The sequence below is a fragment of the Molothrus aeneus genome, chromosome 10, assembly GCF_037042795.1.
Source record: "Molothrus aeneus isolate 106 chromosome 10, BPBGC_Maene_1.0, whole genome shotgun sequence".
NCBI classification, from domain to species: domain Eukaryota; kingdom Metazoa; phylum Chordata; class Aves; order Passeriformes; family Icteridae; genus Molothrus; species Molothrus aeneus.
The window spans coordinates 16699446-16716993 of record NC_089655.1 but is presented as its reverse complement, the minus strand read 5'-3'; the positions used below and the strand labels follow the sequence as shown (position 1 = coordinate 16716993).

At 62.3% G+C, this 17548-nt stretch overlaps 3 protein-coding genes across 4 annotated transcripts; 2 read left to right on the top strand and 1 right to left on the bottom strand.

The window, feature by feature from the left end:
* Positions 1 to 203: 203 nt before the first annotated feature.
* Positions 204 to 10464, top strand: LOC136560892 (endothelin-converting enzyme-like 1). 2 transcript variants are annotated; one of them, XM_066556995.1, is made up of 18 exons: positions 204 to 402; positions 1883 to 2768; positions 4562 to 4630; positions 4786 to 4896; positions 5481 to 5573; positions 5794 to 5918; positions 6324 to 6546; positions 6687 to 6785; positions 6883 to 6957; positions 7378 to 7481; positions 7692 to 7750; positions 7891 to 7942; positions 8051 to 8118; positions 8225 to 8349; positions 8599 to 8664; positions 8875 to 8970; positions 9362 to 9438; positions 9676 to 10464. In XM_066556995.1, exons 2-18 carry the CDS (start codon positions 2025 to 2027, stop codon positions 9773 to 9775), a joined length of 2286 nt encoding a protein of 761 aa, XP_066413092.1. In that variant the 5' UTR covers positions 204 to 402; positions 1883 to 2024; the 3' UTR covers positions 9776 to 10464. The 2 variants fall into 2 exon arrangements, with proteins under 2 accessions (XP_066413092.1, XP_066413091.1); XM_066556994.1 differs by having other exon boundaries at positions 204 to 492.
* Position 10465: 1 nt separating this feature from the next.
* On the bottom strand, positions 10466 to 14472 carry LOC136560894 (intestinal-type alkaline phosphatase-like). Its single transcript, XM_066556999.1, has 11 exons — positions 13696 to 14472; positions 13043 to 13159; positions 12815 to 12930; positions 12418 to 12592; positions 12122 to 12294; positions 11896 to 12030; positions 11735 to 11807; positions 11519 to 11651; positions 11234 to 11427; positions 10986 to 11096; positions 10466 to 10897 (listed from the first exon to the last, which is right to left on the bottom strand). Exons 1-11 carry the CDS (start codon positions 13757 to 13759, stop codon positions 10635 to 10637), a joined length of 1554 nt encoding a protein of 517 aa, XP_066413096.1. The 5' UTR covers positions 13760 to 14472; the 3' UTR covers positions 10466 to 10634.
* Positions 14473 to 15019: 547 nt separating this feature from the next.
* On the top strand, positions 15020 to 17139 carry LOC136560856 (endothelin-converting enzyme-like 1). The gene is made up of 5 exons (XM_066556936.1): positions 15020 to 15073; positions 15743 to 15811; positions 16057 to 16181; positions 16587 to 16806; positions 17017 to 17139. The coding sequence occupies exons 1-5, from the start codon at positions 15020 to 15022 to the stop codon at positions 17137 to 17139; spliced, it is 591 nt and encodes a 196-aa protein (XP_066413033.1).
* The last annotated feature ends 409 nt before the right edge of the window (positions 17140 to 17548 follow it).

Below are 17548 nucleotides of genomic sequence, written 5' to 3'. Positions count from 1 at the left end.
CCCGCCCCGGGGTAAAGGGGCTCAGGGACACCCCTGTCCTACCTCCCCGCCGGCGAGGATGAGGTAAGGCTGGCGGGTGGCACAGGGCTGCTTCTTTTGCATAATAATCTCGTTAATGGAGCCTGGCCTGCGGGAGAGCCGGGCTGGAGACACCACCCCCTCCCCGCCCCGCCGCCTCCCTCCGGCCCCGCCGCTCCGCCAGCCGCGGCGCGGGGCGCGGAGCGGAGCGCGGGGCGCGCAGCCGGACGGGTGGCGCGGGGTTGGCCAGCCCCCGGCAGCCTCCTGACACTCCCTGAGAGAGCCGGTGAGCACCCCCAGGGCCCCCCGAGCATCCCGGACGGCGTCCCCGAGCATCCCGGCAGCGTCGCCACAGCATCCCGGGAGCATCCTCCAAGTATCTCGGTGAGCAAACCACGAGCGACCCCCGAGCACCCGCGTACTTCCCGGGCAGCAGAACGAAGATCATCCCCCCACCATCCCTCGAGTACCTCGGTGAGCACCCCGCGAGCAGCCCGGGGAGCACTTCCAGAGAATCCCCCGAATATCCCGGGCATCATTCCGGGGAGCACGTCCCGAGCATCCCTCGAGCAACCCTCGAGCATGGCCCCGAGCACCAAAGGCATCATCCCGCTCGGCATCTCCCTAGCACCTCCCGAGCATTTCCCTGCCATCCCGGCAAGCACCTTCCCGAACATACTGGGCAGGCGGCATCCTCCGAGCATCGCGGGCAGCATTCCCGGGGAACCCCCGAGCATCCCCTGAGCATCTCGGGCAGCGCACTGAGCAGCATCCCTCGAGCTTCCTGGGCAGCCCCCTGCCCCCCCCATGCTTTGCCATGCCGGCTGCCGTCCCCGCTAACTTTCCGACGGCAGCAGCTCCCTGGCATGGGCACTGCTGGGCTGCTGCGCCGGGGCACAACTTTGCCCAAGTTGCAGAAGGACGGGGCACGGGGGAGCCCTGCTGTGGGGATGCTGGCCACCTCTCGAGCAGCTTTTTGTCCCCAACCCGTCCTCCCCCACCTGCAAATCTGGATACCATTCTTCACCAAGCAAGAAGCAGGGTTTCCTTTTGAAGACCCCCCCCACACCCATCTGTGTCCCCACCCTCCTTTCCCCATGGGCAGACCCCCTCCTCCCCAGCGTGTCACCCTGACAGACACCCCTGCCTGTCGTGCACCACCCAGTGAAGAGGGGTTGGGTGGATGGTGCTGGTGATTGTGGGGGAATGCTGTGGTGTGTCTACAGGGTGCAGGGTTCCCCCCAGACTGGAATCAACTTTGTTCACACATCACGCACCGTGCCACAATTTGACACAATGCAATGCAACACGGCGCAGCACCACCCTGCACAGCACAATGCAACGCCGCCCGCCACGGCGCAGCACCACCCGTGCAACCCAGCGCGGGGCCACTCAACCTGACCCAGCCCACGGCTCCCCTCACAAACCTCCCCAAAGCCTCTCTTCCCCAGGCTGCTCACCCCATCCATACCCCACCCAGAGAGACTGGCGGTCCTCTGCTCCCCCTTGTTGGGAAGGGTTCTCATTGTGCTGAGTTTGGGTTCATGGAACACCTTAGACATCCACCCAGCATGGGTGCACTGTGTGGGTGTGGGGGTCTGAGATTAGCTGTACCAGAGACTGAAATGTGCCATCATGCAGGTGTCCTGCATGCAGGTGACCTGCCCTGTCACCAAAGGACCTGGCAGAGGGGACAGCCATGGGGTAGAAGTGCTACCAAGCTCCTGGCACTACGGACAATCTCAGTGCCAGCAGTGGGGCACACATGGGGATGGATATACAGGCAGCAATGACGACAAGAAGTAACCCCCCCGCCCTTGCTCCTCCCAATCCCCCCCCAATCCATCTCCTCTACCTTTTCCAGGAGCTTCCTTACTTACCCGGACATCACCATTTCCCAGTGGCAGGCACGGCTCCGGCATGAACTGTGGGCTGCCTGAGCCTGCCCTCCGCCTGCCCTGAGCCCCCTGCACCAGTGCTGCTGGCAGGGAGCCCCATCCCCGGCCATGGAGAAGACCTACTCGCTGACAGCGCACTACGATGAGTTTCAGGAGGTGAAATACGTGAGCAAGTACCAGAGCGGGACGCTGCCCAACGGCTTCGCCCTCCAGCTGGGCGCAGGGGCCAAGAAGCGCCGAGGGGGGCTGCCCCGCTGGAGCCGCCGGGAGGTCTGCCTGCTCTCAGGGCTGGTCTTTGCCGCGGGGCTCTGCGTCATCTTGACGTGCATGTTGGTCCTCAAGTACCTGGCGACCGAAGGGGACAGCTACTGCCTGGAGGGGTGCCAGGAGAAGAAGGCCTTCCTGCGGGCATCCCGCTTCCTAAGTGCCAACATGGATGCTACCATCGACCCTTGCCAGGACTTCTACTCGTTCGCCTGTGGCGGCTGGCTCCGGCGGCACGGCATCCCCGAGGACAAGCTGGTGTACGGCACCATCGGGGCCATCGCCGAACAGAACGAGGCCAAGCTGCGGGCGCTGCTGAGCCGCCCCGTGCGGCGCCGAGCCCGCGCCTCGGCAGAGAGGAAGGTCAAGGAGTTTTTCCGCTCGTGCCTGGACCGGGCTGAGATCGATCGGCTCGGGCCCCGGCCCATGCTGGAGGTCATCGGGGAGTGCGGTGGCTGGGACGCCCCTCCGGAGCGCAGGGACATCAACGAGCTGCTCTACAAGACACAGGGCGTCTACAGCGCTGCCGTGCTCTTCTCCCTCACCGTCAGCCTGGACGAGAGGAACACTTCCCGCTACGTCATCCGGGTGAGGGCACCGTGCCCCTGCGGCTGCCCCTGCCCCAGGCACCCAGCAGTGCCGCTGACACCTGCCTGGGGTCACTGTCCTTGCTGCAGAGGCACCGAGTGCCTGCGCAGGGTCTGGGCTTGGCTACAGCAGTGGCTGGGGTGGGGACCCCTCCTGTCCCTGGGGACCCTCCTGTCTTTCCAGCATGGGACCCCTGTGTCAGGCTACCCTGGGCTGAGGGTGGGACCTCCAGGACGGGACTGGAGACACGGGCAGAAGGATGCACTGAGTGAGGCAGTGCCACCTGCCTGGGTGCTGAGGACAGCCCAGGGGGCACCAGGGTCTGCAGAGTCCTGGCAGCCAAGCCCTCACCTTGGCATTGTGGCTGCCCCAGACAGAGGCAGGGGGATGTCCACCAACCCCCCAGCACTGTGCCAGGGCATTTTCCCATGGCTTTCCCAGTCTTTCCCACCCCTGTCAGACCATGTCATTCACCCTGAGATGCCACCAGAGTACAGGGGGCTTTATCTGACTGGCCGAGCCTCTTGGTGGCTGTGGGGTTGCAGTGGTGGGCATGGAGGGAGCGCAGCAATGGCACAGCAGGGATGCCGTGGTGGGCTCGGTGATGGGCACGGAGGCGGGCATAGCAGGGGAAGGGTGGGCACGGAGGGCGCGTAGGGGGAAGAGGTGGTGGTGATGGCGAGGGCACTGTGGGGACACAGTGGTGGAGCCGAGCCGCCCCGTTCCCTGTGAGATGGTGAGGCTGTGGGATGTGAGCGTGAGTGGGTGTGCGGGGCAGAGCGGCTCGCTGCCGGCTCCGGGCCGCGCCTGTGTAACACTAGAGGGAGCGTCGGTCACAGGGAAAGGATGGGCGGGCTGAGCGGGACCGGGAGTGCACGGGGTGGGACACCGGGGGCGAGGGGGGGAGATGGGTGTGACAGCCAGGGCTAAGGGTCAGGGTTTGGGGTGTCGGGGGGGTGTGATTGGGGTGGGTGTGAGTGGACAGGGTGTATGGGGGCTGGGGTGTGTGTGAGGGCTGCAGGTTTCAGCACCCGTCCAGGAAAGCAAAGGGGGCAGAGAGGATGAGGGAGATGGGGAAGGAAGGCTGGAGGTGCCCGTGGCTGTGCGGGCAGCACTGCGGCTGTGTGAGTGGAGGGGGGCTGGTGCAGGGAGTTGTGGGGAGCTGAGCCAGAGAGAGAGGAGAGGGTGCGCGTGTGTGTGTGTGCATCGAGCAGGGGTGAAATGGAAAAATGTTCCCATGTAGGCATGTGAGCATCCATAGGTGTGTGTCCAGAGGGTTGAGTTACCTGTGTGCTTGTGTGTGTGTGTGAGTGTGCAGGTACGTGCAAGTGTGCTCAGGTGTGTGTTTGGTTGGAGGCTGTGCCTGTGGTTGCAGCACAGCAGGGCTGTGTGAAGAGTGAGGGTGTCCATGCAGCTCACCATGCAGGCTGCAGCACAGCAGTGGGGCTGCTCTGGGGCAGGTGGGGGACACCAGGGAGCAGGGATGGGGCAGAGAGTGGTGTCAGCATAGGGCAGGCTGGGAGGCAGCCCATGTGCCAGTCAGGCCATGGAGCAGGGGCCTGCTCTGTGCCCAGCACTCCCAGCCTGTTGCATGCTGCCTGCTGCAGCTCCAGCAGCCTCCAGCAGGAGGGAAACTGAGGCAGTGACCTGCCCATTCCTGGCGCTGCTCCAGCACACTGGCATCCTTGGCACCAGGGACACCAGGGCCACTCTACCATATGGGGAAGGTGAGGGGTCCCTGGCCCAGCACAGGGCCCTCCCTCTGCTCACCCAGTGCCCATCTCTTGTCCCAGATCGACCAGGACGGGCTGACCCTGCCTGAACGGACCCTCTACCTGGGGCAGGATGAGGAGAGTGAGAAGGTGAGGGGGGCACAACGCATCCTTGGGGACAGCAGGAGAAGGAGCAGCAGCCAGCAGGACTGGCAGACAGAGGGCACCCAGTGCCAGCAGTGCTGGGGACTGGGGTGCCACAGGATAGTGGGAGGTGGCCCTGAGCATCCCTTCCCTCTGAACAGATCCTGGCTGCATACCGAGTGTTCATGGAGCGACTGCTCACCCTCCTGGGGGCTGAGAATGTGGAGCAGAAAGCCCAGGAGATCCTGCAGCTGGAGCAGCATCTCGCCAATGTGAGAGGGATACATGCCATGAACCTCGGGGTGCCCTTGTCCAGCCCTTGGGCATCCCAGTCATAGATTATGGGGGACATCCATATCTGCTTCTGAGCCATCTCATTCCAATCCCTCCATGGGGACTTGCACTCCCAGCCCTTGGGGACCTTCAGACCTAGAACTTGGGGATCTCATTCTCTTGAGGACCTCACGGCAGAGCTTCAGCACCCAGTCCCACATCCTGAGAACCCTCATTCCCAGCCCTTGGGGTAACCACTCCAGCCCAGCATCTACTCATTGTGAGGCCACTCTGGGCCCTTGTTGACTCTATATACAGGTCTTGGGGACCTTACTCTGGACCTTGGAGGGACGTGTGTGCCCATTCCTCAGATAACCCAGTTCCTTGGGACCTTCTGACCAGCCCTCAGGGTCCCACTGGCAGCAGAGGGTTCCTGGGGCAAGGAGTGGGAAGTATGTGGGTCAGTACCCACATTAGAGATGCCCTAGAGTTGCCCAGTCATGTGCCCCATCCCAGTGTACTATTGCTGTGTCACGCTCAAGGCAGGCAGTGGGATGGTGACAGCCATGCCCACCCTGTGCAGATCACGGTGTCCGAGTATGACGACGTGCGCAGGGATGTTGGCAGCACGTACCACAAAGTGACCCTGGCTGAGCTGCAGCGCATCACTCCCACCGTGAGTGCCCTGGTGCCAGCCTGTCCCCCACCTGCCTGTGCACCACACTTGTCCCTGTCCCCCTGCTCCATGCCCTCAATGCCCACCACCTGTCTCAGTTAAATCCACTTGAGGATAATGAACTCCTCTGGTGGGAGGCTGGAAAGGCTGGAGGGGGTCCCCTCCAGGGTGGCATGGAGTGGGGGTCCCCATGCCCCCCTGACAGTGCCTGCCCTGGCAGCTCAAGTGGAAGCGCTTGCTGGATCGCATCTTCCATGACAACTTCTCGGAGGAGGAGGAGGTGGTGCTGCTGGCCACCGACTACATGCACAAGGTGTCCAACCTCATCCGTGTGACACCCAGCAGGTGAGGGGGGCTGGCACCTCCTGTGCCCCTGGCACCTTTCCCGGCCTGGCAGGGGAGACAGGACAGCTGTGCCTGGAACCTCCCACCATCACCCTCCTCCTGGTGCGGGAAGGCCGGGCTGGGCACAGGAAATCTGGGAAAGCTTGTGGGAAAGGCGCTGTTGTGAGCCCCACAGCATCCTGGCCGTGCCTGGACACCTGCTGAGCCACCCATGCCAGAGGTCACCAGATTCATGGCACGTCAGGGAGGGACGTGGTGCCAGCCTGTCCCTGTGCCCCACCAGCCATGGCCCCCTGTGTCTCCGAGCAGAGGTGTCCCCGAGCAGCAGTGTCCCCATCCTGGCACATGCTCCCACCCTCCCTGTGCCTGGGGACATGCTGAGGGCCGCCCCTGTCCCTGTCCCAGGATCCTTCACAACTACATGCTGTGGCGCATCGTGGTGGTGCTGAGCGAGCACCTCTCCACCCCCTTCCGCGATGCCATCCACGAGCTCTCCAAGGAGATGGAGGGCAATGAGAAGCAGCTGGAGCCGGGTAAGATCTGCCTGAGCCAGGCCAACAAGCACTTTGGAATGGCCCTGGGAGCTCTCTTCGTTGAGGAGCACTTCTCCTCTGCCAGCAAAGCCAAGGTAGGTGATGCTGCCTATGGGCAGGAAGACACCCTGATCTCCCATCACCTTGCCAGAGTGCCTACTGCCCCCACCAAGGGCTGTCTGGCCAGTGGTGGATGGTGGGGATGCTGTGCCAGCACCATGGTGACCCACCATAGGTGCAGCAGCTGGTGGAGGACATCAAATACATCCTCGACCAGCGCCTGGATGAGCTGGATTGGATGGATGAGGAGACACGGAGAGCAGCCAGGGCCAAGGTAGTGGCCCCTAGCATGCACTTGTGTCTTTGGCCCCATCACCAGCACTGGGGCACATGGCATAGGGGCCTGAACCCACCACTGATTTTGCCCACAGCTCCGGTATATGATGGTGATGATTGGGTACCCTGATTTTCTCCTGAAGCCAGAGGCCATCGACAAGGAATATGAGGCAAGGGATAGCCCAGGAGCATGTGAGGACATGGGCACATGGTGAGGGAAGATGGTCCCCACATCTGCATCAGGCCATCTCAAAACAAGCCCCCTCCTGGTGCTCACTGCTGGCAGGGTGCCCCACACTGGCAGTGCCATACAGTCCCTGGGGTCTGGGATGGTGTCTCCTTCCCCACATCGCAGCTCCCAGAGCTCAGCCCCATCCTTGGCAAGGGCTGGGGGTGCCAGTGTGGCCCAGGGACCTCCCGGAGCTGGCAGAGAAGCAGCTGCCCCCATGGGCACACAGCATGGGACATGAGAACACACTTGTGACACTTCCACACAGTCACCAAGGCTCACAGGGGTGGGAGGACACCACAGGTCTGCCCTCCACACTCTTGGGGCTGGCATCTCCCCTGATGTGGCTGTGTCCCCCCAGTTTGAGGTGGATGAGAAGACTTACTTCAAGAACATCCTCAACAGCATCGCCTTTGGCATCAGGCTCTCGGTGAAGAAGATCCGGCAGGAGGTGGATAAGTCCGCGTGGGTATCCCCTTGTCCTGGGGGGACATGGAGGGGCCCAGCATGGTGCCACCAGTGTCCCCTGCCCCATGCCCGGATGCAGCCCACAGGCTGTAGGCAGAAGGGCACAGGGATGCCAGGAGTGCCCCCCTGTTCCCCAGCTGTGCAGAGGGATGGCACTTCCATGTCCCTCGGTGTTGTGCAGCCCAGCACTGCTGTCTCTCCTTGCAGGTGGCTGCTGCCTCCCCAGGCACTGAACGCCTACTACCTGCCCAACAAGAACCAGATGGGTGAGCACTGTCTGCCCCCAGGGGGGAGCAGGGAGGATCTGGGATGGGGACAAGGCCAAGGGTCCCGTGGTGCTGGGTGATGGCTGTGGGTGGGTACAGGGCAGGGTGACACCAACTGCAATGTTCTCCTGTGTCCCCAGTGTTCCCTGCTGGCATCCTGCAGCCCACACTCTACGACCCCGAGTTCCCGCAGTGAGTGTGGGGCTGGGGGATGGCTGGGGGTTGCCATGTCATGGGGTCACCCCCATCCCTGCCAGCACCGTGCTCTCCACCCTCTCACCTCTGTTCCCCATCCAACAGGTCACTGAACTATGGTGGGATTGGCACCATCATTGGGCACGAGCTGACCCATGGCTACGATGACTGGGGTGAGTGTCCCTCTTGTATCCTGCCCGGATGTGAGGATGGGCTGGGGCAGCCAGGCAGGACGCCTGGGTCCCTTGGGATTCCTGGAGGTGGCGGTTGCCTCGGCAGGGGGACAGTATGACCGGCATGGGAACCTGGTGCACTGGTGGACGGAGCGGTCATACAGCAAATTCCTGAAGAAAGCGCAGTGCATCGTCAACCTCTACGACAACTTCACTGTCTACAACCAGAGGGTGAGACCCCCTTTCCTGCCAGGCAATGCCCAGCAGGGCACAGCTGCTCCATGGAGAGGTCCCTGCTGCCCCATCACTTAGGGCTGGGCGCCTGCAGGAGAACTGACTCTGCCCTGCCCAGCCCTGAGACCAGCAATTCATCACACCTTAGCCTGGAAGTTCCTCAGGGCACTGGGGCGTCCCCATCCCCTCGGTGCCAGCATGGGGATGGGGACACTTCTGTTCATGCTGTCACTTCTGTCTTGGCAGGTGAATGGCAAACACACACTGGGGGAGAACATCGCTGACATGGGGGGGCTCAAACTCGCCTATTACGTGAGTGTCCCCCCACCCTGGGTGTCACAGCCATGGGCAGCTGCTTATGCCAGTCCCGTTGAGGCGGAGGAGATGCCCAAAACCTCCTTACTCCCTGCAGCAAGGGAGTGGTCAGGATCCTGATTGCTGCTTGCTGGGGGTTTGGGGGTGGGTCCAGGGTGGGTTTGGGGGAGTACCCAGGCCATGCTGAGGGCATCCCTTGTTCTCCAGGCCTACCAGAAGTGGGTGAGGGAGCATGGCCCTGAGCATCCCCTGCACCACATGAAATACACACATGACCAGCTCTTCTTCATTGCCTTTGCCCAGGTGAGCCCCTGTCCTCCTCACATGTAACAGCTATTGGGGCAGGAGTTTCACCTTGTGTGGGGCCAGCAGCCCAAGGGGATGGGGAGAGAGCCCTGCTGGACCCAGGACCAATGGCCAGGAGCTGGGCTCAGCTGCATCATCAGGTCCTGGGCTCAGGGTACACAGCTCAGCCCTGAAGGAGCACCCCCAGAGACCCTACAATAACAGACATGACTCCACGCTCTCCCAACCCACCATGTACAGAGGCTCCTGGGAGACCCTACAATAACAAACTCAATCAGGGCATCACTGCCCTCAATCTCTAGCAGCCAGAAGGTCCATGGTGTCCTGGTGGTTGCCAGGACCCAGGGTGCCCCATGTGGTTTGTCCATGGAACCTTTGTCCCCTGCAGAACTGGTGCATCAAGAGGAGATCCCAGTCCATCTACCTGCAGGTGCTGACAGACAAGCACGCCCCAGAGCACTACAGGTACTGGGTGCTCCCAAAGTGGGGGGGCTGGGGGCATGGTGGGTGCCAGCCTTTCCCACAGATCTCAGTGCTGTGCAAAGTGGGATGAGCACCCTTTGGAGTATTGGTGCCAGCAGATCTTGGGTGATATCCCTGGACAGGGGTGGGGTTCTGCTGGGGTGAGCATGTGCTGTGAGTGCGGTGTGAGGCAGCAGTGCAGGGGGTGCCCAGCTCTGAGGTCCTCTCCTCTCCTGGCAGGGTCCTGGGCAGTGTCTCACAGTTCGAGGAGTTTGGACGGGTCTTCCACTGCCCCAAGAACTCACCCATGAACCCAGTGCACAAGTGCTCGGTGTGGTGAGGCTGATCCCCCTTCAGCAGGCTGGGACCCTCCATCCTCTCCCCTGCCCAAGTGACGCCTTGTGCCCACTCCCCAACTTCCCATCTCCCTTCCGATTCTCCAGGTAAAGGGGGCACCCTCGAGTGTCACAGGTGGGCACCCCAAAGGCAGGCAGCTGCCATAGGGGTGTAGGCAGCAGAGACACTTGGGTTGGGCAGCTTCCTCCTGCCCATCCCCCTTCCATCCACTGCCCTGTGCCGTGAGGGAGCCTCATTGCCCATGGAGGAACAAGGGCACACCCAGGCACACCTGTACCCACTTTTATGTCCACCCAGCCCAAACCTTGCACCCAGCCCTACCACATCCATCCCAGCATCAGTCAAGGCAGGGGGAGAACTTCACTGTCTCCAAGGGGCTGCCCCATGCCATAAGTCTCCCCTGCACGGTGCCCTCCCCATGCCAGGCCCCTGTCCATGCACCAGCCCTGCCGAAGTGGGCACAGCGGCGCAGCTGGGCCGGGCAATGCCAGCCTGCTTGGGAGCGCAGGCAGACGGACACTGCTGTATTTTCCGCTGCTGTTTCTGGTCAATAAAGCACTGGATATGCTGGGTGGCTGCCAGGGGCCATGGCCAGGGGATGGGAGCAGTGGGCAGCACCCCCTGCCCTGCCCACATGGCACAGGCACCCCCACTCCACGAACACGCCCGTCCCACCAGTGTCACACTGCGTGTTTATTTAACCCCCCAGTGCCCGGGACTCGGTGTCCCCATGGCTGCTGCATCCAGAGCAGGGATGCTTCAGAAAGCTCCCTGCAGGTGCCACACCATGGGGAGGGAGGGGAACGTGAGTGTGTCCCGTGGGGTGCCCTAGGGACACAGGATCAGTGGAAGAGGGGCAGAAGGAGGGCAGGCAGGAGCAGGGCGAGGGGGGTGCCGCGGATGCCAGGGCCAGAGCTCCGCTGGCGGCAGTCGGTGTAGGGCTCGATGCAGGCGGCGTAGGCCATGGCATGGGCTACATAGGTCTGCTCCTGCACCCCGTGGAAGAGGTGGGCCATGGGGCCCTTGGCCAGGATGGCCACGTCCTCACCACCATGGGTCTCTGAAGCCAGTGGCACAGCTGCCTGTGGCTGGTAATCGAAGTGCACTGTGGAGAGGAGAGAAGGAGGTGAGGTGGGGCAATGATGGCCCCCAGCCCCACACCACCACCCAAACCATGGCCTCTGTGTCCTCACTGGCTGTTTCTGGGTCCACGTTAGGCCGTACACCGCCTGGGTATCCTGGCCCATTCCCATAGAGGATTGATGTGTAGTTCTTCCCATCAGTAGTTTTCTTTTGGCCCAGAGCTGGGGAAGGGGCAATGGAGGAGAAGGATGAGGAGGAGAAGGATGAGGAGAATCAGCCAAGGAACACCCATATCATCCCTCAGCCACAGTCAGGGTGGCACAGGGCTGGCTGTACCCAGGACAGGGCAGAGCCCCACCGAAGATGGAGGAGCCGCGCAGGGTGTAGCCCCCGAAGGTGAAGACGTGTGAGTGGTCAGCGGTGATGACGGTGAGGGTGTCAGACTCGTCTGTCATGGTGCCCGCCCGCTCGATGGCGCAGTCAAACTCCACCGCCTCCGTCAGTGCCTTATGGGCTGCGCCATCATGGTGGCCGTGGTCGATTCTGCCACCTGCAGATGGACACCCATGGTGGGCTGGGGACCCCTACCCCCATCCTACAGCCCCCTCTCACTGGCCCTGGGGGCATGAGCCCCAACTTATCTTCCACAAAGAGGTAGAAGCCTTTGGGGTTCCTGCTCAGGACGGTGATGGCTGCCTCTGTCATCTCGCTGAGTGAGGGGTCCAGGGTGGTGTTACGCACCAGGTTGTACTTTGTGTCCACGGGTTCAAAGAGACCTGTGAGGGAATGTGTTGGGGACAGCATCAGTGGCTGAGTGTCCCAGCACCTCTTGGGTCCTGGCACAGGGGTCATTTGTTACCCATCAAATAATTCACGTTGGGGTTGGCAGCAGCTGCCAGCATCTCCGTCTTGTTCCAGACATAGCGGGCACCCTGTGGGCAAATCCCCAGGGGGGTGAGTGGGTTCCTGTCCCTGTGCCAGGGGCAGTGGGCAGAGGAGCGTCCCTGATGCGTCACGCACCGGCCGTGCCTCCAGCCACATGTTGATGAGGTTGTTGCCATCCTCGCGTATCCCATTCTGGTTGCTGTCGGCGGGGTACTCAGGGTCCGGCGTCCCCACGGGGGTCATGTATTTCCGACCACCACCCAGGATCACCTGCAGGGGACGAGGTGGACAAATGGTGTTAGTGGGGGTGCCCTGAGAGGGGTCTGTCACTGCAGCCTCTCCTCCCGCATGTGGCACTCACGTTGATGTCGACGTTGTGGACCAGCTGCCAGGCAATGTCTTTGCAGCCCTGCTGCCGCGCCTCCTGGGGCATGCTGGCATCCGCGTACCACTCCCGGTTCACCACGTGAGCGTAGGTTCCCGAGGGTGATGCGTGCTGCACCCGCGTCGTGGTCACGATGCCCACTGCCTTCCCTGCCAAACCCCGCTCATCAGGCCCCACCAAGGACCCCAACAGGGTCCCCACCACCAAGGGAAGTCCCCAGTGTGGCACCCCTTGACCCCCTGGAGTCTCCCCAGCCCTGCATCCACCGTTACCAGCTCTGCGGGCTCGCTCCATCACTGAGATCACCTCGTTGCCAAACGTGGTGCTGCACTGTGAGTGGCGGGCGGCCGCGCTCACCCCTATGGTCTGGTAGTTGCCCTTCACCCCGCAGAGATAGGCTGTGGCTGTCCCTGCACTGTCAGGGACCTGCCTGTCCACATTGTAGGTCTGCCAAGGATAGAGGGACTCAGGGCAGGTGTCTCCAGTGGGGTGTCCCCTGAGCACCCCATGCCACAATCATTCACTCACCCAATAAACACATGTGGCATGGGGAGGGACCCCATACACAACACACGTGCAGCTCTGGGCTGCCAGCAGCCCCATGCTTGGGAAAACCTGGCGCCATGCCCAGGATCACCATGGCCCTATGCCCAGCATGCCGGAATTTACCTTAGAAAGAGCCACGTAGGGGAAAGCATCCAGAGCAAGAGGGGTCTCAGGGCCGAGCTTCCCCTGCTGCTGCCCCTTAAGGATGCGGGTGGCTGTGATGGTGGGGATCCCAAATCCTGGGCAGAGAGAAGGTCCTGGTCACCCTCTGGACCAGGTGCCCTGCACACATCCCACTCAGCAGAGTACTGGCCATGTCAGCCTGCTTGCTGGGGTGCCAGCTGGACTCACCATCCCCAAGGAAAATGATGAGGTTTTTAGCTTCGTGTATCCTGGGCTGGATATTGAGGGAGGCTTCGATGGCTTCAGCTGCCTGCTTGTACCAGAAGGATGGATTCTCCTCCTCCGCTGGGACAGTGCAAACGCCCATCAGTCCCAGCACAACAGGACCTGCACCCCTGGGGCACCCCTGATGGGTACCCAGAGCCCAGGGATACTTGTTCCCTGCACACTCCCATGCTGGGGCCTCCTCTCACATGGACCAGGTGGTTTGGGGGCTGTTTGGGGTGGGGGGAGACTGTGCAGGCTTGCACTGACTGCCTGGTCCCAGGGCCCTGGGGCAGGGAACAAGGGGGGGACAGCAAAACCAGACATGATGGGGAGTTATCTGGTGAGTGGGACAGAGCCAAATCCATGGTAGGGAGCGGTGATAGAGGATACAGGCGCTTCCCCCAGACCAGCCCCCAGCACAGAAGCAAGTGAAAATCCGGGGGAAAAGTGGTGCCCGAGAAGGGCAGGGGTGACTAAGCCCCATGGATTCCTGTTCAGCTGGGCAGCCCCAGCTCCCCTCCCCAGGCCCTCCTTGTGGCCAGCCAGGCTGACAGCCTGCTTCCCTGGGCACCCACCGCAGCCAGCCGGGCACCCTGCCCCGTCCTTGTCCCCACCTGGAATGACAGCGGTGCCGAACCCTGCGCAGAGGCAGAGGCTGAGGGATGCCAGGAGCTGCATGCTGTGATCTGACAGCCCAATGCTGCTGGCAGTGTCTGTAAATCCAGCAGCTGTGGGAGGGACTTTGGACAGGGATCAGCCCTAGCAGGGTGTGTGGAGGTGTGTGTCACCACATCTCTGCTGAGTGCAAAGGCCGCGGCCTGGGCTCGTGTCACCTCCTTGGCACAAGGCCCTGTGCCTGCTGGGCACACATGGGCTTGGGGCACAGACAGATGCAGGGACAAGAGGAAGTGCAGTGATAGCATTAAATCCTGCCCTGGGCACCCTGGCTGTGGTGCCAGGCAGGGCAATGCCCTGTCCCAGGCTGCCATGGGCAGCTCTGAGCTGGGATAAGGGTGGGTATGGGGAGCACCTGGGGTCACTCGTGCACCGAGCACCCTGCTCTCTTCCCAGGCTTTCATGGGCAATAAATCCATGGATGTGGACTAAAACTCTGCTCCTTGCTCAGCCCTTGATAGGAATGTACCAACCCTTGTGTACAGTGCTCCAACCAGGAAAAGCTGGGCAGGACATTGTCTCTCCTCACCCACATTTCATCACCTCCTGCACCCCAGTGCCTGCAGTGCTGGTCCCAGGGGAGAGCCAGGAGGCACAGCCAGCTGGGGAGGCAGGCACAGGGCAGCACCTCAGGAGGTGACAGCCACTGTGAGCCTTCACAGGACGGATGGAGACAACCTGTGTTTATTGCATCCCTTGGTCCTGCCCACAGTGGGACTCAGCCAGAGCCTCTCAGCCCCTGCCTGTGAGGGCAGCCATGCAGAGGGCCAGGAGGGCCAGCAGGGGCTGTGGGGAGCACCGTGGGCCATGGGAGGCCCTGCGGGCTGCCCTGCACCCGGGCTCTGTGGCATAGGGCTCGAGGCAGGCAGCGTAGGCCATGGCATGGGCGATGTAGTGCTGCTCCTGCACCCCGTGGAACAGGTGGGCCATGGGGCCCTGGGCCAGCACCACCACGTCTTCCCCACTGTGAGTCTCTGTCTCCAGGGGCACAGCTGCCTGCTGTCTGTAGTCCTTGTCCTCTGCAGGGGAGAGAGGAGAAATGAGGCTGGGGGTCTGGCTCACTGACATGTCACGGGGCTGGGGGACAGCTCCCACCACTCCTGCATCACTGGGATTTCTGCAAGGGGTGTAGGTGGGGTGTGATTGGGGGTAGGTGTGGGATGGGTGTGAGTGGACAGGGTGTATGGGGGCTGGGGTGTGTGTGAGGGCTGCAGGTTTCAGCACCCGTCCAGGAAAGCAAAGGGGGCAGAGAGGATGAGGGAGATGGGGGAGGAAGGCTGGAGGTGCCCGTGGCTGTGCGGGCAGCACTGCGGCTGTGTGAGTGGAGGGGGGCTGGTGCAGGGAGTTGTGGGGAGCTGAGCCAGAGAGAGAGGAGAGGGTGCGCGTGTGTGTGTGTGCATCGAGCAGGGGTGAAATGGAAAAATGTTCCCATGTAGGCATGTGAGCATCCATAGGTGTGTGTCCAGAGGGTTGAGTTACCTGTGTGCTTGTGTGTGTGTGTGAGTGTGCAGGTACGTGCAAGTGTGCTCAGGTGTGTGTTTGGTTGGAGGCTGTGCCTGTGGTTGCAGCACAGCAGGGCTGTGTGAAGAGTGAGGGTGTCCATGCAGCTCACCATGCAGGCTGCAGCACAGCAGTGGGGCTGCTCTGGGGCAGGTGGGGGACACCAGGGAGCAGGGATGGGGCAGAGAGTGGTGTCAGCATAGGGCAGGCTGGGAGGCAGCCCATGTGCCAGTCAGGCCATGGAGCAGGGGCCTGCTCTGTGCCCAGCACTCCCAGCCTGTTGCATGCTGCCTGCTGCAGCTCCAGCAGCCTCCAGCAGGAGGGAAACTGAGGCAGTGACCTGCCCATTCCTGGCGCTGCTCCAGCACACTGGCATCCTTGGCACCAGGGACACCAGGGCCACTCTGCCATATGGGGAAGGTGAGGGGTCCCTGGCCCAGCACAGGGCCCTCCCTCTGCTCACCCAGTGCCCATCTCTTGTCCCAGATCGACCAGGACGGGCTGACCCTGCCCGAACGGACCCTCTACCTGGGGCAGGATGAGGAGAGTGAGAAGGTGAGGGGGGCACAACGCGTCCTTGGGGACAGCAGGAGAGGGAGCAGCAGCCAGCAGGACTGGCAGACAGAGGGCACCCAGTGCCAGCAGTGCTGGGGACTGGGGTGCCACAGGATAGTGGGGGGTGGCCCTGAGCATCCCTTTCTTGCTGCGTGGTGGGAGGCTGGAAAGGCTGGAGGGGGTCCCCTCCAGGGTGGCATGGAGTGGGGGTCCCCATGCCCCCCTGACAGTGCCTGCCCTGGCAGCTCAAGTGGAAGCGCTTGCTGGATCGCATCTTCCATGACAACTTCTCGGAGGAGGAGGAGGTGGTGCTGCTGGCCACCGACTACATGCACAAGGTGTCCAACCTCATCCGTGTGACACCCAGCAGGTGAGGGGGGCTGGCACCTCCTGTGCCCCTGGCACCTTTCCCGGCCTGGCAGGGGAGACAGGACAGCTGTGCCTGGAACCTCCCACCATCACCCTCCTCCTGGTGCGGGAAGGCCGGGCTGGGCACAGGAAATCTGGGAAAGCTTGTGGGAAAGGCGCTGTTGTGAGCCCCACAGCATCCTGGCCGTGCCTGGACACCTGCTGAGCCACCCATGCCAGAGGTCACCAGATTCATGGCACGTCAGGGAGGGACGTGGTGCCAGCCTGTCCCTGTGCCCCACCAGCCATGGCCCCCTGTGTCTCCGAGCAGAGGTGTCCCTGAGCAGCAGTCCCCCCATCCTGGCACATGCTCCCACCCTCCCTGTGCCTGGGGACATGCTGAGGGCCGCCCCTGTCCCTGTCCCAGGATCCTTCACAACTACATGCTGTGGCGCATCGTGGTGGTGCTGAGCGAGCACCTCTCCACCCCCTTCCGCGATGCCATCCACGAGCTCTCCAAGGAGATGGAGGGCAATGAGAAGCAGCTGGAGCTGGGTAAGATCTGCCTGAGCCAGGCCAACAAGCACTTTGGAATGGCCCTGGGAGCTCTCTTTGCTGACATGGGAGGGCTCACACTCACCTACTATGTAAATGTCCCCCCACCCTGGGTGTCACAGCCATGGGCAGCTGCTTATGCCATCCCTGTTGAGGCGGAGGAGATGCCCAAACCCTCCTTACTCCCTGCAGCAAGGGAGTGGTCAGGATCCTGATTGCTGCTTGCTGGGGGTTTGGGGGTGGGTCCAGGGTGGGTTTGGGGGAGTACCCAGGCCATGCTGAGGGCATCCCTTGTTCTCCAGGCCTACCAGAAGTGGGTGAGGGAGCATGGCCCTGAGCATCCCCTGCACCACATGAAATACACACATGACCAGCTCTTCTTCATTGCCTTTGCCCAGGTGAGCCCCTGTCCTCCTCACATGTAACAGCTATTGGGGCAGGAGGGTCACCTTGTATGAGGCCAGCAGCCCAAGGGGATGGGGAGAGAGCCCTGTGGGACCCAGGACCAGTGGCCAGGAGCTGGGCTCAGCTGCATCATCAGGTCCTAGGCTCAGGGTACACAGCTCAGCCCTGAAGGAGCACCCCACACTGTCCTATTGTTCCTGTGGACCCTACAAAAATAAATTAGTGTGTCCCTCATGACTTCCAGAGCATCAGAGTGACAAATACATTCAATCCCAAAATTCTAGGAAAAACTGCAGCCTGGCAGCTTACAGTCAAGGCAGGGGCAGGACTTCACTGTCTCCAAGGGGATGCCCCATGCCATAAGTCTCCCCTGCACAGTGCCCTCCCCATGCCAGGCCCCTGTCCATGCACCAGCCCTGCCGAGGTGGG